Genomic DNA, 23,212 nt, shown 5'->3' on the forward strand with positions numbered 1-23,212 from the left:
TCAACAATATTGAAAAGCGAGTTACTACTGCAAGGTAGTGTACGATTTCTTACAACCTCGTTTGGTGAATGATAATTCCTTACAAAATCAGTCATGCATTATTTTCCATCTCTTCCCTTAACAAAATTCTTTCTTCAAGAAAAAAAAGAAGTGTGCATAAAAAATATAAACTTCCATACAGCAAAACAAATATCCATCAACCATCATTTAAGAGCATTTATACAAAATACTAACAGATTTAAGTCCTCAAAAAATTTTTAAAAAAAATATTAGTTTAGCTCCCAACATCACCCGCTCGATCATATCAACTATTACCCACAGCAACACCTGCAAAAACAAATTATATTGTTGTTAAGGTTTGTTCACTTCAAATCTATGATTCAAATCATAACAAATTGAATTTTGATATATTGGTCATTACACACTCTTTTGTCATTTTTTGTTCGTAAATTATTTATTTTCATAATCAAGTTGTAAACATCATAATTACTTATGACATATTAATGTTCTAGCTAAAATCTATCTTGGCATATCAAGAAATTAGAATTAAGCAGCCACACATAAAATTTGCAAAGCAAATGTAAGCAAAATGAACATAATTTGAACTGAAAAGATGCCATAAAAGTAATCACCTAGAGACGTATCCGCATCAGTGAACGTTGAATTTTGGACGACTTGTGCATCGCAACTACGCAAGTCATTAACATCCTTGCTCAACTGCACTGGAGAAGTATCCACTTTAGTGACAAAAAGTCGTCTCTTCACAGGGTGGGTCTTACATGGCCTCATATTATTCCTGGGACGCTTCGGTGTAAAAGGGGTGGGAGTACCAATTGTATCATAATCATCGTATTCCTCAAACAAACTGCTACCCACTTGTCCCGTTTTATGATCGTTTTGGGGGCAAGTTCTCCTTGTATGGCCGACGACCCTACATTGTCAAGTAAATCAACAATTATTAAAGAGAACAAAAATGCCAATACTACCTCACAATAACAAAATTAAGACACAAAGCACAATATAATGTACACCTGCAACATTGGCATCGCCTTGGCTAAAGGCTTTCGAGGTTTAGCCATGTAGGATCCCCCAGTATTCCCCTTCGTGTTCACTACTTTCGGATCCCCAACCCCAAATGGCGGCAATGAACTTTTTTCTTCATCAACATTAGTTCCCTTGGCCATGCAAAACTGCTTCATCCGACATGTCATAGTGAAAAATGCATTTCTAGCCTCTTCAAATCCTTCAAATGTTTGTGAGGCATAGTAACACATTTCAGTAAAAGAAGAGCAAAGAACCCTAAAATGTGTCTCCTGTGTGAGAGTGTTAGAGAATTGGGCTTGGCAATGTTGTTCACCAACCTTTCTTGCTTGCTTTGTCCAACGATGCATCACACAACTTGGGGGAATTTCAGTCATGTGTTCACATTTCATCACAGAAATCATGTGGCTTCAAGAAGTCCAAAGAACTCAAACTTTTTGCAACTACATTTCATTATGCTAGTTGTGGGATGGTATGACACTTCCCATGTGGAACCAAATTCAGTGTACTTTGAAAATTTGTATATGCGATGATCGAACTCCTCTTTCCTTCCATCAAAAATCAACAATGCTTCCTCAATTATTTCATTACGGAACATTAAGAACAAACGTCTGGTAAAGATGGTTACTGCATCTTTCTCTAGAGGCTGAAGTGCTGTGGTAAGACAAGAATCACTGTTGTCAGTTTTTGCCTCGGCATCCGCTTCTTTGTTTCGTAATGATAAAGGGCCATGTCAAATCATCTAACAAATTCGAATAGTTTCAATTTTCGTTTGAGGCGCTCATTGAAAAAAGCATGCATACCCTCACAACGCTGACTGCTTTTCATTCCTGCAAAAAAATGACCACGCAAATATGACTGAGCCCACATGCCTTTGTTGTTGTAGGTGTCTGATACCCACTTGTTATTTTGAAGGCCATATTTTCTGACCATCTTACTCCAAGCTTCCTCAAATACAACCTCATTTGCATCATGATCCATGAGATGCTTGAAATGTCCCTCGAAATCCATCGACTCGAACATTTCGCTTGGCATTTCTGTGCATATGCCAATTACATAGATGATGCTTGGCACTCGGGAAAAATTTTTGTATTGCCTCACGCATAGCCATATCCCCATCTGTCAACACTGATACCGGTCTTTTGCTATCCATGGCCTCTAACAACTTCTACAAAACCCATGTGTATGGTGCAATTGTCTCATCAACAAGCAAGTTGTATGCAAATATGGTGGTTTCAAAATGGTTATTGACCCCGGCGAAAATAACGAAAGGTTTGTTATATGCAATCGTTTTATAAGTTGTATTGAAGACCAACACGTCACCAAATGCAGCATAGTCTAGGCGAGACCTTGAATCTGCGCAAAACAATTTGTCAAGCCAATTCTCTTGATCCTTGTCATACTTGTAAAAGAAGTAAGGGTCATCATCAACTTTTGCACATAAATAAGCCAAAGCACACTCCGCATCACCATCCTTCATTTCTACTTTGCGCTCGGCTTGAATATAATTATGCAAATCCTTGTGAATAAAACCCACATTCGCGAAAGACCTAGATTGTTGCACCAACAAATCCATTATCTGGCTTGTCTTGACACCAACATCGTGCAACGTCTTTACTTGAGCTTTGTCGGGGATCTTTACAAACCTATGCGACCGAAGAAATGGCACACATGGTGATGTTGCCAATGGATGGTTTTGTTCCATGTTAAAGTGAGTGACAATGTATTTGCCTACATCCAGATTGTACCTTATGCGAAAATGAGCATCACAACCAACTCTAGTCAATGCCCTGGCAGCTCTTTTTCGATCAATACGGGCCAAGTGTTACTTTGCTCTTTGGCCTTGCCTTGAGCATACCTATTTTCTACTAAGAACCTTTGTTGCCTGCATTGTTCGCGTGTCTTTCCTAATGCTAAATCCCACACCTTTAGCATATTGATTATAGAAATCATTGGCATCCTCTTCTGAATTGAATTGCATTTCAAGAACATCATTCTTGGTTAAACTTTGAATAGGGTCATTTGCATGGGAACCTAATTCTTCTTTATTCCCACAAACTTCGTCATCTTCAAGCTTACGCTCAAATTTAGTACATCCAAAAGGATCCATGATAACTACATCAAAAACAATACGAAAAGAATAACATTATCTTATAAAATGAATGAAAATTCCTAAAATCACATAAGAGAATTTTGTAAAAGAGCAAATAACAGACAAAAACAATAATAGAATAATGTACATAGATTTAATGACATAGTTATTGAAAACATAGCCTAACTTGCCATTAATGACATAGTTATTGAAAATCAAAATAAATAGAGAATGACTCTGTAATCAACAATCAAATTATTGGTTGATCAATAGAAACACAATAAAATAGAAACAAAGAAAAGGAAAAAGCAAATAAATAAAAATATATGGAGACTCATTAAGGCAATTCATTTGAGTTCTTTGGTATTTTTCTTAATTGACTTGGGTTATTTTTAGGTATTTGGATTGCTCTAAAACACACCCGCAAGTATAACTTTATACACTGTCCAACTTATAGCAAATAATTAATCAAACTTATAATTTTATAACTTTACAGCAAAGAATTAATAAAACAAATAAAAATAAAATGAATTTTATTTCGACTATATATAATATTAGTAATTAGAATTCACAGAATTTTTTTGACTTATCCTCTTTGTATAAGTTAAGATCTATTCTTCAATATCACGGAACATCTTTTTTTCTTAAGACTTCAATAAAAGATTATTTTGGAAAACAAGGAATAATTCATTATGAATTAAGACCTAAGAAACTTCGGAATTCTGGACTAAATCAATGGAAAAACTGGTTAAAAGGTCATTATCAATACCATTTATCTCAGATTAGATGGTCTAGATTAATAGCAGCAAAATAGAAAAATAGAATCAATCAATGTCATACAATTCAAAATCAATATTTAAACAAAGAGAATTCATATGAAAAAGACCTATTAATTCATTACAAAAAACAAAACGATTACGAAGTATATTCATTACCAAATCAAAATGAGAATTTTCAAAAATACTATAGATATGATCTTTCATCTTATAGATCTATTAATTATGAAAATAAGAGGGACCCATATATTTATGGATCACCATTCCAAGTAAATAAGAATCGAGAGAGTTCTTATAATTACAACACACATAAACATAGGGGCAAATTTTTTGATATACTAGGGGATATCCCTATCAAAAATTATTCAGGAAAAAATGATATTATGTATATGGAAAAAAATCCAGATCGAAAATATTTTGATTGGAAAATTCTCCATTTTTGTCTTAAAAAGAAAATCGATATTGAGGCCTGGATCAAGATCGATACCAACAATAATAAAAATACTAAAACCGGGACTAATAATTATCAAATAATTGATAAAATTGATAAAAAAAATATATATTTTTTTTATCTTACGATTCCTCAAGATCAAGAAATCAATTCACCAAATAAAATAAAACCGTGGTTTATACCAAGAAAATTAATTTTTTTTAATATAAATGAAAATGGTAGTGAAGATAAAAACATCAATAGAAAGCAAAAGGAGGTTATACCCTCGAATGAAAAAAAAAAAATTTATACACGTGTTCAAATGAAAAGGAGGTTATCTGTCCAAAAATTTATCTATATGTTCAAATGTTATTTATCTATACACATGTCACGCACTTTTCTAATTATTTGTCCAAATATCACCTAATTATACACATGTCACCTATTTGTCCCACCTTACCGCTATCAACCATTGTTGCCAGCTACCGCCATCCGCCAGCCATTGGCAACTTTTTCAACAACTTTAGGAGTGATAAACGAATTCCACAACTTGAGCTCGACTTATGTTCAGCTCATTAAAAGCTCGTTCGAGCTCAGTTCGTTAAGTAAATAAGCCAAACTTGAACACATTTTCAAACTCATTAAAGTTTTCAAATTAAGCTTGAATAGTCAATTGCTTGTTCGGCTCTGTTTGATGAATCTAAAACTACCAAACTACTTGAGGTTGGCTTGAGAAAAACTCATTTGATATGGACTCGAAAATTTAACGAACCAAAGTTGAACAAATTTTAAAATTCGCTAAAGTTATCAAAGCAAGTTATAACAATCAATTGTTCAGCTCGTTTATTATCCCTAAAGAGGGTTTAAATAGGACTACAACTATTTGTCTTTCTCATTTTACATCCCCTCCATACCTTATTCTTTCTACTACTTACAACACAATTCTGGAAGCAATTATTATATATGTAGAATCACTTGAAAATAAAATAAAATAAACACTCTAGAGGATTCATGCTTCGTCTGTAATGGGTGGCTGAAGGCAAAAATCTCAGTATAGAATTTTCAAATGTCTATCAAAATTAATGAATTTACTTGAACCAAACTCTCTTGTGATGTATTTGCCCTAGAGTTCTTTCTTTTCAAACATGTGCATTTCTCTACTCCCTCAAAATTATGTTTATTTTTGTCGTGGGTGGGAAGCAAAAGTATCAGTTCAGAATTTCCAGACATTTACATGTCATTCAACAAATTTGAGTTCAACCAAAAATGAATTCAATCTTTCTCTTGTGACATCATCTCCCTCTAAAAAAAAGATGGTACACTCGCAAGTATCCTACTATCAATTAAAATAAACAAACAAAATAAAAGCACACCTGCCAGTGCCCTACTATCAATTCAAAGCAAATAAATTCAAAAAACCAGAAGCAACTAGCCTACTATCAATTAACATGAAACAAATAACTATCAATTAAAATAAAAAAAAAATAAAAAAAGACAGCACAAATAAATAAAATAGTACATCTGCCAGTGTCCTGCTATCAATTAAAATAAACAAATAAATAAAAAAAAAAGATAGCACAAATAAATAAAATAGCACACCCGCCAGTACCCTGCTATCAATTAAAATAAACAAATAAATAAAAAAAGACAGCACAAATAAATAAAATAGTACACCCGCCAGTGCCCTGCTATTAATTAAAAGCAAATAAATTAAAAAAGACAGCACAAATAAATAAAATAGCACACCCGCCAGTGCCCTGCTATTAATTAAAAGCAAATAAATTAAAAAACACACCTGCTAATGCAACCGCTAGAGAAGAAGAGATGGAGGAGGTATAGCTTTACTTCTACGTTAAGATGGAGAAATTGAGGACCTATAACAAACAAAACAGAACATTGAAATAGAGTTAGTAAAGAAGACAATACGTAAGGAAATTAATGATTGTGGGGAGAAAAGAAAGAATCTATGTACGAAAAATACTATTTTGCAAGTCATTCCACAACTTCTGTTTCTTTAATCTTCAAAAATATATATATTTTATTTTTCACTTTATGGAATTATTATGGCCAGAGGTAGAGCCAATCATCTTCAAGAATAGACACAAGAATTAAAGAAAATAATTTAAATTTATTTGGACCATCAATTTTATTTTATTTTTAATCTTTTTTAAGGTATTGATAGAAAATTGTTGATCTTTTTAGGGGTTCCAATTATTGAAGGCGATGCTAAGGGAATCACGATGGAATTGAAAATGCAATGGGATGGAAAGTATCATACTTGACGTTAAAACTAGAGTCAGCATTGGATTACCTATACAGGTGATCTTCAACTTATTTCTCATATCAATAAAACTTTTTCCTAGTAGCAAAACTATTACAAAACTACTCTGAAATTTATTTTATTTTCACTTTTTATTTATTTTTATTTTTTTTGTCTATATAGTACTTCTAATACTTATTTTATAGATAATCAATGTGTTCTCTTTCACTCTCTCTGAAGAATAATAGGTGACTAAAAAATTTGATAACATGATATAAAGTAAAGAATGTTCGGTTATTGGAATTTTACCATAAGATGCCACTTTAATATTTTTTCGTATATATTTTCATCTAGGTCAAAATATTGGATTCACGGGAGTTTTCAGATTAATTTTCAAACCACTAGTTGACAAGTTTCCATATTTTGGGGCTGTTTGTTATTCTTTGATGGAAAGTGTGGGTACTTTGTATCTTTGTCACTCTTTGAACTTATTAGTCTAGTTTCCAACATTTTGGAAGTCATCTTCATGATAAATCACGCAAATTTGTGCAAATATTCATATATTTATCATGTCATCATAAACAGAATTATATAAAATTTTGAAAAATTACTATGCACTTGATTTTTGATACTACAATTCCCCCTATGATTCTACCACAGAAAAACATGGACTTTACACTCAAATTCATACACCCAGTTTAGTAGTTAAATAAGTTACACTAATGGACTTGTAAGAAAGCTGAAAAATAACAATAATATGGATAAAACTTTACTGCTATTTCAATATATTAACTAAATTTAGGCAAACATTGCATGATTATTTCTAAACCAAAATCAAACAACAAACACAACCAAAAAATAAAAGGAAAAAATACATCGAACTCCAGATGTATGCAAGAACGATCAGACTTGGGTTTGTGAAGTTCTCTCTGAACAGCAACATTAACTCTTTAGGCAATTCAAAACACTTAAAGGCTAGTAAAAATATAAACAATAATAACAATGACATAAAAAATAAAAAACACTCTACCCTTAGTATCTATGTACATCCACTCAAGCTATAGAAATCAGAATTTAATATATGAACCTTTCTATTCTCCAAAACAAATTTGCATTTTGTTTGTGTCACCAAATCAAGCTTAGCTTTAGCAGAGTGTAACTTAGTCACTAGGTTCTTCACTACATCATTCTGAAATTCCAAAGACAAATGAAACACTGAAACTCCATAATAGCCAAAAGGATCATGAAATGATATGTCCATACCACATTTTTTGAAATGATATAGCTCTTAACACTACACTTCCCTGTAAGTTAAGTTCAATAAGTTAGAACAACTTACCTTGTTCATAAGATTTTTATTTATATTTGTGAATGGGGGGACTACTACTCAAAATCGGGCAATTGTTTGGGATTAAATGTAGTTATGATAGTTTATTAGCTTGAAACAGGAAAACATTATCAATTCAGATAATTTTTTCTTCATGATAATTCCAGGTCAGCTATCATACTGTTCAGATGGTTGTCATGTTTTCCCATCAAAATAAAATCACCATTGAAACAGCATACAACAGTAACAGATCAGAAGCAAATTTTCATAAATGCCATCTAACATTAAGAAAAACTTCTTTTTAATCACACATCATACCTTCAATTTCACCTATTTGCTCACCAGTTTTATCCTTGATCTGCACGGATTAAAATCAGTATCATTAGAAGAATTTTTGTTTGGAAGTAAAGAGTTAAATATAATGTTTTTTTTTTTTGGATAAATAATCAAACTTTATTAAAAAAGCATCAAAGCGATACAAAGAGTTAAATATAATTTGAGAAAGCTAGATAAGCAAAATTATTCGAGACCTCCATCCAATAGGGACTAAACTGGGTGTACCATGGAAGGAGGGAATTTTGATTTTCACTTCCAAATTTTTGGAGGAAATTATTTGGGGGAAATTATGTAATAATCATAATAAAAAAATCAATTAATTTAGAGTCTTATAATAAAATAAATTATTAATTTATAATTTTATCAATTTACACTCAAATTTTTTTTTTATTTTTAATATAAATCCTCATCTATTTTTATTAAGTAAAATTAATAATAAAAAAAGGTATTTTACTCATCAACTACAAAATGTATAATTACACCATAAATTGGCGTAAACATAATAGACAAAATTTTAGGTAGCGTTTGGTAACTTTTAGGTTTTGGGTTTATGTTTGCAAAAATTTTATAAACTGATTTTTATTTATTTTTAAAAAAACATAAATTACAAACCCGTTTGGTTGAACAAAATGTTTAAAAAAATTTAAAAACATAAACTAAAAAATATGTTTGTTCAGGCCAAAAAAATTTATATTTATATTTATTATTTATGACAATGGGATCACACACATTATAATTGAAAAAAAATTAATTAAAAAAATAATTGAAAAAAAATTATTTGAAAAAAAATTAATTAAAAAAAATTGAAAAAAAAATTAATTGGAAAAAAAATATATGGAAAAAAATAATTGAAAAAAAAATATTTGAAAAAAAATTAATTGAAAAAAATGAAAAAAAAAAGTTAATTAAAAATTAATTGAAAAAAAAATTAATTGGAAAAAATGAAAAAAAAAAGTTAATTAAAAAATTAATTGAAAAAAAAAATTAATTGGGGAAAAAATATTTGAAAAAAAAATTAATTGAAAAAAATGATTAATTAAAAAAATTAATTGCAAAAAAAAATCATTTGAAAAAAAAAACTGAAAACTGAAAACCTAAACTCATTTTTTGAGTTTACATTTTTTCCTCAAATTTATAAACTGAGACAACCATTTATAAACCACGACTTAAGCCATGGAACAGATAAACACAGAATGTAATGACAATAATTAAATAATTTAATCCACAACTTAAGCCATGGAACAAAAAATGAGAGTTAGAGAAGATTAACCAATAGAGCGAAAGGAAAGGGAATATGAGAAAGTGAGACTGAACGGACTTATCGCCTGTGAAAATAATGTCAAAGATGGTGTTATTTCGATAAGGAACATCGGAGATATCTACAGTGATAGTAAGGAATGAGAGAGATGTTTGACAGATGAAGAGAGCTGAGATAATAGAACAGTACAACAAAATGCGTAATATTCATTTTTCAACAGTTCTATAACATATGTACAAATTGATAAAATCATAACTACGGCTAAAGGTTTGTATATGTGTGACATATTAATGTGAAAGAGCTAGAGTTTCGAGATAAATGCATTTACTAGATACAGAAATATCACCAGAATGAATAGTGTTGAAATACACTGTGAAACCCCGTATTTTTATATAATAAAAATAATATATATATTTTTAATTTTCTTAAATAATTATTCACAATATTTTGAATTTAATATTCTGTATATTTTTATACTGAATATTTATTCAAAACAAAATAAAATAAAATATTTTTGACTTTATATTATTACTCAATATTAATTTCTGAGCCGTATGATATTTTTATTATATTTTTCTCTATATTTTTTTTTTGTAATCAAATTACACTGAAACCTAATATTTTCTGCACTAAAATCCAATCAGAAACCATGGGCTTGCTCCCCATGTTTTCTCACATCCCACCTTCCACGTGCAATCATTTCCTATAACAAAAGAAACGTGGTGAACATGCTGTGTTCAATTTCTTTTTTTTTTATTTCTTTTCATTTTCTTTGATCATCTTTTACTCTTCCTCATTTTGCTTCTCTTCCAATTTCATAGCTTTCTCTCTATCCGTTTCATCTCTCTTTCTCTACACCTCTTATTCTCAAAACTATTTCTTCTTTATCTCTATTCTTACTCCTCCTCCCGACCACCATAGTCACGGCTTTAACCCATACTATCACCAACCCGCGAACTTCACCACCATTGGCGCACCGTCGGACCGCCACCACCACCATCACCTATTTCTATTATCTAGAACCACCATTCACAAAGTGTTGTAGGTGAAGGAAGAGAAGAAGAAGGAAGATGGAGGAGAAAGAAGCAAAGTTAGAGAAGTTTATTTTGAATTTCAAAAGTTGGTTTTCGGCTTACTTTCGGCATGCCAAAACCATCCATTCCGGGAATAATTGAGAAAAATAGGTCATGTAAGATGAAGTGCGAAGTAATTTGAAGAGATTGACGAAAGAATGAAGTAAAACCGTTAAGGATTAAGAAAGTTATGGGGTCCGAAAGATGGTTCGAAAAAAATGTCCGAGACGGTAGGAAAATAATCTTATTTTTCGTCAAATTTTGGAGATCCGACGGCATGCAAAAAGAGACGGAACGAGGCGTGTGAGTAGTGAACCAAAAACTAGGTCGTGAGTTGAATCCAATGACAGAAAAATAAGATAAAACGGAGTTACGATGAAGAAGATACAAGCATTTGAACTGGTGACATTGAAACTAAAATTCTGGTTCTTCTGTTCGTGCATGCTACGGCTGTTGGAGAAGATGAGCTTAAATTTTATCCAGTGTTTCTCGACCCATGGTGCTACGGTGCACCCTAGTACCTTTAGGTTAATCGAGTGGTCTTATGACTTTGGGGATGACCATCCTTAGGTTTTTCGACGTGTAGAATCCATTTTTGGGGTTAGATCTTGCAAATTCTGAGTCTAAGATGATGATCAACAACTAAAAGTTCTAAGAGAATCCAATGGCAGATCAACGGTGAGATCGCGTCCGATTGATGTGAAATTTCAGCAAGACGGTCATGGAGCCAGGACGATCATTTCTTACGATCAGAATCATAAATCAAATTCGGACGATAAATCGTTAACAACCTAACATAGTAACAAAACTCTCATAACCGTCTTATTCTTTTTAATTGTTAAATTTTTAGATTTGTGTTCATATGTTAACATAGCTAAAACTTTAGATAAAATTTTTTTTATAGTTGTATGTAAATTTGTGATTGGTATGTTAAATATTTGAAGGTCATTTCTTTATTAGTAGCCTTAAAATCATGATATAATACTGGAATTAGACTTGCATGCGTAGTTTGTGCCATTAAAGAGATGATTAAAGATTTTATTTGGTTCGATTATATAACTCTTCAATCTGCCAGAAACTTGTACGAATTTTTAGACAATTTTATGCTCAAAATTTTGAAAGGATTTCTTCTACAAAGTTGTTGATAATAATGTCTAGTTCATCCAACAATTTTTCAACAATTATTGAGCTTGTTACGAATTTATACAAATTTATAATTAAATCTGCTACTGTAAGACAGATTTTACTATATGTTTAAAAACTTATTAAAAATTCTATATTAAACCAAATCTGGTAATTTCTAACTAAAATATTAAATTTGAGAAGTCTAATTTCATACTAAAATTTTAGATTATGGATCTGATTTATAAATTTAAGTATGGAATTAATTTAAGAAAATGTGATAAATCTGTGTCATAAAATTTCTGGGAATTTTACAGAATTATTTATAACTTATTTTTGGGAATTTATTTCTGAAAAATGACCCAAACATATTTATTGAATATTCTGTACATTTTCACGAATTTTAGAACTGTATAAATAATTTATTTATAATTTTTATTACCTAAGGTATAACCTGAAAATTTCTAGACAGGTTTAAGATCATGACCTTAATTATTTATTCGGATAAAAATCAGTTATTGTGTTGGTCCAATTCATCAAATATAGTAAATTAGTAATCCATGTATGGGTGTATTGTGGTTTATTTAATATTGTGGTAGTCTAATCTTGTAAATTAAAGATCCATGCACGTGTGTGACTTTGGTTTATTTTCTCTGTATCTAAATTATTATTTCATGCCATGGTTTAAATAAATTGTTTATTTAAATGCTGTATATTTATTTATTATTGTGTGACATGTGTAATATTTTATGTTGAGAATTTTAATGAGTTGGTATAACATCAATTGTAATTAAAAATTGGAATTATTTGTGAGTAATATCAAAATTAACTGAAATGATTAACGACATATACAAAGTTAACAATTGACGGTTAATACCAGTTGTTCAGAGTGAGTCTTGGTTTTAAAGAGTGTACGAAATTAAGAGTTGACGGTTAATACCGGTTGTTCAGGGTGAGTCCTGATTTTAAAGAGTGTATGAAATCAAGGGATTGACGGTTAATACCGGTTGTTCAGGGTGAGCCCTGGTTTTGAGAATTATCACGTAAATTGTGTTGTGAAACTCTAAGATGGCACGGGACTTATTTGAACCATTTTCAGTATTTGGCTTTGGAATAAGGGTGGATGTGCCGGTGGCACACAGGGAGGTTACGTACCCCTGGCAGATCGTTTCCTTGGGGCAGACCACGGATGCTACTACTTGGGTATATAACTCCGGACGTGGGCATCCCTGGTAGTTACGGTTTATAACACTAAAATATTTGACCATGGGAGGGGTTCAAATTAACCGTTGCCATGCTTAGTGGTTGGTAAGTTAAATCTCTTTGGTGAGATTTCGAGTGTCACCTAATTTATTAAAATTATTGGAATTATTTTAATGGTTGTAATTTATGCTTACAATTATATTGTTATCTCATGTTTATAATCTCATTATTTTTCTCTTAAAAAGAATGGTAGGTTGGTTATGTTTTCTTACTGTGTTGCAAAACTCATGGCATATATTTTTGTTGTCCTGGCGTTTTATGCCAGGTTTTGGCGAGGAAATAATTGAAGCTGAAATGGAGTTGACGCTAACGTAGAGCCCTGGCTGACCTGAAATCATGACTAAAGTCGAATAACTCTATTATCTTATAAATTAGCTATTAAGGACCTTATAATTTCATTTGATGTTGTATTTGGATAATCTTAAGTTTTTATTAAATATTATTTGAATCTTTGGTTATGTACGAGAGCTGGAATATCCTATTAAGATGTCAACTTTTTAGTTTATTAAGTCATTTTGTTTATTTAATTTCCCTTGATGTTTAAAAAAAATTTGGGGCGTCACATACACAGAGAAAATAGTGACGAGTTCAAGGATCTATTGCAGAGACACAAGAGTATAGAGAAGAAGAATCCAGTGAGGAAGAACTATCAACGATGGTCATTCGATGATTTCACCGAAATAGAGAAGTCTGATTAAGAAGTAGAGAGAACTCAGGCACAACTAGGACAAATCAAGGGAAAGAAAATTGAGTGGAGAAAAAAATGAAGAATAGTTGGAAAAAAAATTTAGGAAAAAAATTATTTAGTACAACAAAATAAAATCACGTCATAGATAATTTTTTTCAGCATATTTTTATTAAAATTTAGTTAAATTATATATATATATATATATATATGTCTATAAGTGTACATAGATATTTTAAAAAGTCTATCGTTTGTATATTATTATTTCTATTATCTTTAATGAAGATACCGTGACCAAAAATAAAGCTAAAATAGAGATAGGTGATCAATTGCAATTGTCACTTAGAGATAACAGTTCAAAATTAATTGAGAGAGTTAAAGAGTTTAGAGAGAATGAGAGTTTGAGAGACAGATTTGTTTGTGAGAAATAAAATGTGAGAGGGGTGATATTTATAGGACTTGGGAGGGATGAGTTAATTTATATATATATATATATATAAATAAAATAAAATAAAAATTGAATGTTGGTGGAATTAACGATTATATGACTCTTTCAAATTGTTTTGATTTAAATTTTTGACCATTGCACTGACAAGGGGGGCAGGAAGCCATTGGGGTCGAGTCAAGCCAGATGAGTTCACGAGATGGGTCACACTCCATAACACCAAGGTCGGGCTGGGCTCTAGAACACATATCTTAGGCTGGGTTTAGGCTCGAGCCTAGTTGGGCCTACCTAGGGCACGAGCAGACTTGGGGTGTACCGCGAGCTCGTGGGCCAAATTTACACCCCTACATGTGGGTAGTGGTTATGAAATATATGATTAGTGGTTATGATATGTGATATTGATTATGAAACAAAAGGTGCTGGTTATGAGATGTGGTTATAACATATGTGGGTAAAAGTAATGAGATATATGATTAGTAATTATGAGATATGTGATTTTGGTTATGAGCAGAGTGGTATAGTTATAAGTCAAAGAGTGTTTGGTTATGAGATATGTGATTAGTAGTTATGATATATGTGATGTTGGTTATGAGATATGTGGGTAATGGTTATAAGCAAAGTGGTGTCAAAGGTGTTTGGTTGTGCTATATGTGTTAGTAGTTATAAGATATGTGGGTAATGGTTATGAGTAAAGTGGTGTCAAAGGATGTTTGGTTATGCTATATGTGTTAGTCGTTATGAGATATGTGAGTAATGGCTATGAGCAAAGTGGTGTCAAAGGGTGTTTGGTTATGCTATATGTGTTAGTGGTTATGAGATATGTGGGTAATGGTTATGAGCAAAGTGGTGTCAAAGGGTGTTTGGTTATGCTATATGTGTTATTGGTTATGAGATATGCGGGTAATGGTTATGAGCAAAGTGGTGTCAAAGGGTGTTTGGTTATGCTATATGTGTTAGTGGTTATGAGATACGTGGGTAATGGTTATGAGCAAAGTGGTGTCAAAGGGTGTTTGGTTATACTATATGTGTTAGTGGTTATGAGATATGTGTGTAATTGTTATGAGCAAAGTGATGTCAAAAGGTGTTTGGTTATGCTATATGTCTTAGTGGTTATGAGATATGTGGGTAATGATTATGAGCAAAGTGGTGTCAAAGGGTATGGTTATGCTATATGTATTAATGGTTATGAGTTATGAGGTATTGGTTATGTGACTAGTGGTTATGAGATATGTGATGTTGGTTATAAGATATGTGATTAGTAGTTATGAGATATGTGATATCGGTTATGATCAAAGTGGTGTGGTTATGAGCAAAAAGGTGTTAATTATAAGATATGTGATTAGTGGTTATGAGATATGTGATGTTGGTTATGACAAAATGGTGTTGGTTACGAGATATGAGAATAGTGGTTATAAGATATGTGATGTTAGTTATGACTCAAAGGGACTAATTATGAGATGTGATTATGATTTATGTGAGTAGTAGTTATGAGATATATGATATTTGTTATGATCAAAGTGGTGTTGGTTATGAGATATGTCATTATGATTATGAAATATGTGATATTAGTTATGAACAAAATGGTTTTGGTTATAAAATATGTGATATTAGTTATGAACAAAATGGTATTGGTTATGAGACGTGATTATAACTAAGTTATGATCAATTTAATTATAATTATGAAAAATATGATTTTAACTCATAACTATAAAAAATGACCTATTTAACATGTCATTTTTAATAATGTGACTCAATTCTAGCCATTGATTTTTTGTATAGACTTTCCCTCCAAACTACACCACAAAAATCATTACCTAAATAGAAGAAGGGTAGGAAGGTGGTCACTTTCACCCTTCGTGGCCACTTTCAACTCCTTTTCTTATCCCTTCTTTCCCTCAAACAAAGAAAAAGCACAAGGAACGGCAATGGTGAGATCAAGGTTCAAGTTCAACTCATTTGAGCTTGAATTGTCATCTTCAGGGCAAGTTGCGTTGAGCGACACCCTATCGTTGTCGGTGAAGGCTTTCAATGGCTTGGAGGCATCATTGGTGGACTCAGACGACGTGGTGAGATTCGACATGTACTGGTTTTGTGGGCGAGGAAGGGTTTGGTTCAATCGATGGTTGTTTGGATCGATACCAATTCTTATTAGCTTTCTCTTTATGTGAGAATTCCAGTAGTTCTTCACTTCATTGTCCGTTCGCCCCGGTAACCTTCCAGCTATCAGGGACCACCTAACAGTCCATAAAGATTCATTAATTAGCCATAGTAGAGGCAAGCAACAGCAATTGCACACAGTTTTCTACACAAGTCCTATTTGTAAAAAAGACTGGACGCTCTCAAGCGGATCAGACGCGTGGATTGAAGAGAATTTATTATTTAAGCCCTAGGTTGTATTCCAAGTGCGAGGTTGAGAGCACTCGTGGAAGAATAAGTCTATATATATATATTTATAATTTTTGAAAAATATGAAAAATGTATGTCAGAACTATTAAATGCACTTTGAACGAGGATAATGAATTTTTGATTTTTTTTTACTTTTTGAATGAAAAATTTGAAATTTTTCTGATATAATCACAGTAATTTCTTTGAATGAGAATAATTTTTTTTTTTTTTCAACGTTCTTCTTATACTAAGGGGATTTGGAGTGATGTGATTTAAATAAGATGGTATGATTAGTGATTTTTTAACTTTTTAATTTTTTTAGATTATGCTAAACAAGGCCTAAATATTGTGATAATAAAGATGCAACTCTTTTTTCTTTTTCTTTTTTTTTTTTTGTTGTCGATGGTGTTATTATAATTTATTTAACCCCGCATATCTATTGATTGAATCAAATGTATAACTCAGCAATTCATATTTATATAAAAATTTATATTTGAACATTTAATTTTAATAAGTATTGGTGTTTGATACCCAAATATATTCAATTATATATGTTTGATTCTAGGTTAGGTCGAAAAATTATTTCTTGATTTAAGATTGTCACGTGATCATGTCCTTACTTAATCACAAATTATTATATTTTTTTATATTTCTTAATTACTCAATACAAAATTTTAAAATTCACCCATTTAACCAATTACATCACAGCTAAAATATTACGTGATTGGTTAGGTTGGTGCCCTCAGGATTGCCTTGGAATGGAAATGCGTGTCCATCAACCTAATGTATTTATTTATTGTTTAACTAATTTATTTATTTTGATTGAGATTTATTGTTTAATTTATTAATTTGTAACTGTGCTATAAAATATTATATTTGTATGGTCTTCGCTTAGAAGACACTCCAATTTATTTCTTCATCATGCCCAAAACAAGCAAAGGTGCTGATTCAAAACAAATAAAGAAGAAAAAATTACAATTGAGTGTATGTCTTCCCAGTACAAAAAAAAACAAAATAAATAAAATAAAAAAACAAGTGTATGTCTTCCATAAAAAAAAATAAAAAATTAATTAGTGATAAATTTTATTAATTTTAATAATTAAATTTATAAAAAAATTTTATATATTTATAAATATTTTTTAAAAGCACTACTGATTTATAATTTTCTCAAGAAAGAACCTCTGTAGTTAAATAGTGTCCCAATCACGGGATCAGGGCCCAACCTCCTTTGATCCAATTTGAACTTAAAAATTTTGCTCACCACCACCAAAGTTCTAGAACCTACCAAGCTTAACTTTCTGTGCACTTATATGTAGTAGCTACGACATGATGTGACACATTTAGAACCTAGGCACCAGATACGAGGAAGGGCGTAGTAAACAAGGAGGTGTTTGGAGAGTTAAAAATAAGAAAAATGTTTGAGCGTCACAAAAAGTGTGGCTCAAATGGTTCAAAACTGTCAAAACGACGTCGTTTCGTGTCGTTTTACGCCCAAAACAACGTCGTTTTGACAATTTTGAGCCATTTGAGTCACAATTTTTGTGACCCTCTACCATTACTCTAAAAATTAACATAAAGTAAGAGATAAATTTGTCACATAAAAATTATGAGAAATTTAAATTTAATTTTTTAATTAAATCTAAACTACCCATTAAATTACGAGATCCAGTTCACCCCGTTGTAATTAAAGTGCACCATTTAGTTCAATTTATATAATCTATAAATTTTTCTATCTATTATCAATTAATTTTGATTTTGGGTTGAGAACTTTGGAATGGCCTTTAGTCTTCATTATAGCACTTTGGAACATTTGGAAGGAAAGAAACAGAGTAGTCTTTGAGAACCAAACTCAATGCCCAATGCCCATCTATAAGTGCCAAACTCATTCTAGAGCAAGCAGGGGCAACTCAACAAGCTTTTCAGAATGACCTCAATCCAAATTACATAAACTTTGTACTAACTATTTGGTCTTGTCCCATTGCAGGAAAACTTAAACTCAACACTAATGGATGCTCCAAAGGGGATCCAAGACAGTCAGGCTATGGTATAGCCTGCTCAGAGATGAAGTTGGCTCTTGGATATGGGGTTATCATGGGTACCTAGGCCATTGCACTAGCCTAGAAGCAGAAATCTGAGGAATATACAGAGGGCTGACCATTATTATGCAAAAAGGGCTATTCAATATCATCATTGAAACAGATTCTCACAATGCAATGGAAATGCTCACGGAAGGTGCTTCCAACAATTCACCCTATCAAGCCATTATTGAAGATGCCAAATTCCTTCTCAGCAGGTGCCAGTGCTCTATCCAGCATACCCCCCGAGAAGGAAACCACTGTGCTGATGCTTTGGCCAACGTTGGAGTTAATCAAGAAGAACATCTTGTGTTTCTGGAGAATCCACCTAGCTATCTTTTATCTTTTCTTATCACTGATATGGTGAATGCCAACTCTGTAAGGGAATAACTATCCCAGGACTACTTTGTTTGGAACTCTTTGTTTTAACTTATTCTCATGAATCAAAAAAAAAAAAAAAGCATATGTGACCATTTTTTTTATTTTTTATTTTTAATGAATGATCTCTTCAAGAGATTAAAAAAATATATACAATTTAAATCAATGAATTAAAATCAAAATAATTATAAAATCATTTAAAGTAAACCCCGCACTTTAAATTGTGGATTGGATGGAAGCTTAGCCCGAAGGCCGCATAGGATTCGTTTGGCATGAAGATTTGGAATGAGTTGGGTTGGGTTGGCTTTATTTTAGCCACAAAAAAATAAAATAAGTTTTTTAATCTAATAAGATAAAATATCATATTCAAACCATAATTATTTAATTTTATCTCTCACAAAAACTAAAATGCCCAAAAATTCATTCTAAAAATAATTAAAAAGTCAAAAAGTGACAGTTCACGCACATTGGTCGTTTGACTCTTTGCTTCTGATAGATAAACACCTTATCAGATAACAATGTGATATTGTGACAAGAACAAGACAACAATCCTTCCTTCCAGAATAGAAGGATTGTTATCTAATATAGCTTCCTTCTCTTCTCTCTCTTCTCTTTGTTCTTGCTTCCCATCTCTCTCTCTCTCTCTCTCTCTCTCTCTCTCTCTCTCTCTCTCATTGGCATTGGCATTATGGCAAGACCTGTACCAAGCCTTTCCATGCAAAAACTCCCACTCTTGTCCATGTCATTCACCTGTCTCTTTATACTAATAGGAGCCTTCTCTATATTCTCCATTGTCACATTTCTATGTGGTTCACACAGACGAAAGGAGGAAAGAACCGTGGAATTGGGCGACAAGAAGCCTGTTTCAAGGTTGCAAAGTAATTTAATGGTTAAGATGATCTCTTGGAGGAAGGTCCAGCATGAAGAAAAAGAAGAGGAAGAACTTGATGTTGATGAAGCAGCAGTGTGGAGGAGGACGATCATGATGGGAGAGAAGTGCAGGCCTTTGGATTGTTCTGGGAAAATTTTGTATGATTGTAATGGAAATCTTCTACCCGATTCACCTCATGATCAGAGCCGCAAAAAATCCTAAATTTTTTCCTGGGTGTGAATGTCTTGTTCCAAATACTAAGATCGATCTCAGGAGCTGAATCCTCTATTCCACCCTCTGTTTCAAACTCCATCTGTATCAGACGATACATAAAAATGGTATGATAAAGAGGGTACTTTGGAATAAGAGTACATTAGAAAAATGGGACTGCGATCTTTAGTCTTCTATTTTCTCTTCCTTTTTTGTATTTCTTTTATCTGTTTTCTTTTAAAATGAGTATGTTTTGCAACAAAAGTTGTGAATAGAAAAAAATAATTTTGTTAATGTTGTAAGAAGTTTAAATTTCTTTCCATTCAGCTGAATGTGCCGTACGGTAATTTCACTGGCCCTCTCATGAAAAATTGAATTGAAAATCTAATTAGCTGCGTGTATTTTCTTTATTAAAATTTGGCACTATCATTCTAACTCAAATTAATACATCAAAAAACTAGGTAATGTTATGTAATTATTCAACAAAACCAAACTCCTAGTGTGTAATTTTCCCAATCGGTACATCTATTATCAGAGAACAATACAATCTACAATCCAAACTACACCACAAAAATCATTACCTAAATAGAAGAAGGGTAGGAAGCTGGTCACTTTCACTCTCCTTGGCCACTTTCAACTCCTTTTCTTGTCCCTTCTTTCCCTCAAACAAAGAAAAAGCACAAGGAATGGCAATGGTGAGATCAAGGTTCAAGTTCAACTCATTTGAGCTTGAATTGTCATCTTCAAGGCAAGTGGCGTTGACCGACACCCCATCGTTGCCGGTGAAGGCTTTCAATGGCTTGGAGGCATCATTGGTGGACTCAGATGACGTGGTGAGATTTGACATGGACTGGTTTTGTGGGCGAGGAAGGGTTTGGTTCAATCGATGGTTGTTTGGATCGATACCAATTCTTATTAGCTTTCTCTTTATGTGAGAATTCCAGTAGTTCTTTACTTCATTGTCCGTTCGCCCCGGTAACCTTCCAGCTATCAGGGACCACCTAACAGTCCATAAAGATTCATTAATTAGCCATAGTAGAGGCAAGCAACAGCAATTGCACCCAGTTTTCTACACAAGTCCTATCTGTAAAAAAGACTGGACGCTCTCAAGCGGATCAGACGCGTGGATTGAAGAGAATTTAAGCCCTAGGTTGTATTCCAAGTGCGAGGTTGAGAGCACTCGTGGAAGAATAAGTCTATATATATATATATATATATTTATAATTTTTGAAAAATATGAAAAATGTATGTCAGAACTATTAAATGCACTTTGAGTGAGAATAATGTAAATACCAAAGTATCCCTCTAATAGGTCTTGTTATGCCAACATGTACAATTATTTTAGAAAAAAATATTTTCAACACTGAGACACACAGAGAGAGAGAGAGAGAGAGAAAGAGGGTACCGGTTGCCAAGGAGGGCGTGGAGCTTGATAATGAGATCCTCTTCATCTTGAGCAAAATTGCCCCGTTTGATGTCTGGCCTTAGATAATTTATCCATCTTAGTCTGCAACTTTTACCACAACGATGCAACCCTAATCCACATGAAACAACCAGGTAAGACATATATGATTCAAATTAACTTAGAGTAGTTCAATTTTGTCATAATTTCTAAGGTCTATTAAAATTAAAAATTTAAGTATTCTCATTTGCAAGAATTTAAGACATTTTTTGTAATGTTTTCCTTTTCATTCTTTTTAGAATTTGAAAACGAAAACTTGTTTGACATATTAGTTTTATTTTAAAATTTTTTTAGAAATGAAAAAAAAAATTATTTTCACTTATTTTATTTTATTTTTAAGACAAATTTTCACTCTTCATCATCTCTGATTGACTGTTGACAAGTTCCGAGCTCTAACCACCAGTCAATCACTACCCATGACTTCCAGCCACCATTTAGCCATCACATCCGTCCGCCCTCCACCGTTGACCGCCACCTTTGCCACTCACTAAACATGTTTCTTTATTTTTATTTTTCTTTATTTTCAAAATATTTTCATACACCAAATAAGTTTTTAGTTTTATCAAAAAAAATTTAAATGAATTAAAGAAAGCTTATCAGACAACACCTAAATCTATTGTGTCCAAAAGGTTGTGTTTAATATTTTCCTACATGTTTATGTCATTAAAAAAAGAAAAGAAAAAAAGTGAGGTTTTTGAGAGAGAGAGAGAGAGATACCAACCAGCAGCCATGGGGAGGGTACTCCAAGAACCTTCACCATGGGTGTGAATGTAATGGATAAGCTTCTGGTCTTCTTGCTTTGTCCATGCTCCCTTGTGTGTTTCTTTTTTATCACAGCATGGCTTCCTCATTCCTTCTTCTTTTTCTTCTTTATCCTATACTCTTCCAATACCCAAATGGAAACACCAACAACCAGAGAGAGAGAGAGAGAGAGAGAGAGAGAGAGAGAGAGAGGGCACTGATTTGAGGGCAGAGAAAGAGAGAGAAAGGTGACCTAAATATACCTCCATCCCACCACTCCAAAAGTCTATGACAAGAGGAATGGGTTGACTTGGACTGGCAGTTTTGGCCGTTTAGGTGGTGGGTTGGTCTGGTCAGTGGCCACACACAACTCCTTCAACCCATAAACAGTGCTAACTTTTACCGTTAAGAATACGTCTCCATCCTTCACCCCATCCATATAATCACTCCACAAAATAAAAAACGGAAATTATTATTTAGTGTAAATTTATACCATAATTAAATAAATAAATAATACACAGTAATGGTAAATTTTATGAACATTAATAATTAAAATTCTGAAGTTTTTCATTTGTAAATATTTTATTAAAATATCATTGAATTGTAATTCTCCCAAAAAAAAATCTTTTAAGATAGAAACCGATAACACAATTAAATATAAATTTTTTTAATTTTGAAAAAAGGGAAAAATGTTTAGAAAGATAAAAAATAAAAAAATTAGGATAAATTATGACGGTAGTCCATGTACTTTGATCATTTTGGTTTCTATAATTCCAATTGTTTTGATTTTGATAATAAATTTATGATATTGTCTTAATTTAGATTACAACTCTTAATAATATTTTATGATGTTATATTTTCAACGGCAAAATTATAAATTTATTCAATTTAATGAGTTAACCTCAATCAATTCAGTGATAATTTTTCGTCAAAAATACTAACAGCATTATCAATTAGACCAGATTGACACACAATCTAAAAA

General features: G+C 32.1%; 3 protein-coding genes across 8 annotated transcripts; all 3 read right to left on the reverse strand.

Annotated features, from left to right (window-relative positions):
• Nucleotides 1–9: 9 nt before the first annotated feature.
• Nucleotides 10–22,523, reverse strand: LOC114298534 (transcription repressor MYB6). Of its 6 annotated transcripts, none has more exons than XR_014328267.1 (6): nt 22,207–22,523; nt 21,433–21,562; nt 20,609–21,028; nt 15,923–16,342; nt 8,245–8,284; nt 5,783–6,213 (listed from the first exon to the last, which is right to left on the reverse strand). XR_014328267.1 is itself a non-coding variant. In XM_082867380.1 (5 exons), exons 1-4 carry the CDS (start codon nt 22,338–22,340, stop codon nt 8,257–8,259), a joined length of 708 nt encoding a protein of 235 aa, XP_082723506.1. In that variant the 5' UTR covers nt 22,341–22,455; the 3' UTR covers nt 5,783–6,213; nt 8,245–8,256. The 6 variants fall into 6 exon arrangements, 3 of the variants coding, with proteins under 3 accessions (XP_082723506.1, XP_082723507.1, XP_082723505.1); XR_014328266.1 differs by having other exon boundaries at nt 22,211–22,455; XR_014328268.1 differs by lacking the exons at nt 8,245–8,284; nt 15,923–16,342 and adding an exon at nt 10–327 and having other exon boundaries at nt 6,135–6,213; nt 22,211–22,455.
• LOC114298542 (protein FAR1-RELATED SEQUENCE 9) lies at nt 1,442–2,076 on the reverse strand. Its single transcript, XM_082924044.1, has 2 exons — nt 1,845–2,076; nt 1,442–1,695 (listed from the first exon to the last, which is right to left on the reverse strand). The coding sequence occupies exons 1-2, from the start codon at nt 2,074–2,076 to the stop codon at nt 1,442–1,444; spliced, it is 486 nt and encodes a 161-aa protein (XP_082780170.1).
• Nucleotides 2,210–4,812, reverse strand: LOC145824398 (protein FAR1-RELATED SEQUENCE 5-like). Its single transcript, XM_082924045.1, has 3 exons — nt 4,800–4,812; nt 2,968–3,156; nt 2,210–2,772 (listed from the first exon to the last, which is right to left on the reverse strand). Exons 1-3 carry the CDS (start codon nt 4,810–4,812, stop codon nt 2,210–2,212), a joined length of 765 nt encoding a protein of 254 aa, XP_082780171.1.
• Nucleotides 22,524–23,212: the final 689 nt, after the last annotated feature.

Source organism: Camellia sinensis, chromosome 4 (assembly GCF_055761805.1).
Source record: "Camellia sinensis isolate YWXY chromosome 4, ASM5576180v1, whole genome shotgun sequence".
NCBI lineage: Eukaryota > Viridiplantae > Streptophyta > Magnoliopsida > Ericales > Theaceae > Camellia > Camellia sinensis.

Excerpts from the sequence above, each read along its gene's own strand:
- LOC114298542 (XM_082924044.1), bottom strand. The coding sequence starts at position 2,076 with ATGCCAAGCGAAATGTTCGAGTCGATGGATTTCGAGGGACATTTCAAG. Across the intron at positions 1,696-1,844 it reads AAGCAGTCAGCGTTGTGAGG|CACTTCAGCCTCTAGAGAAA; the intron begins GTATGCATGCTT and ends GTCTTACCACAG.
- LOC145824398 (XM_082924045.1), bottom strand. Across the intron at positions 2,773-2,967 it reads CTATAATCAATATGCTAAAG|GCAAATACATTGTCACTCAC; the intron begins GTGTGGGATTTA and ends ATCTGGATGTAG.
- LOC114298534 (XM_082867379.1), bottom strand. The coding sequence starts at position 22,340 with ATGAGGAAGCCATGCTGTGATAAAAAAGAAACACACAAGGGAGCATGG. Across the intron at positions 21,563-22,210 it reads TACCCTCCCCATGGCTGCTG|GGTTGCATCGTTGTGGTAAA; the intron begins GTTGGTATCTCT and ends CATGTGGATTAG. Across the intron at positions 16,343-20,608 it reads CCTACCCTTCTTCTATTTAG|GTGGTCCCTGATAGCTGGAA; the intron begins GTAATGATTTTT and ends ATGGACTGTTAG.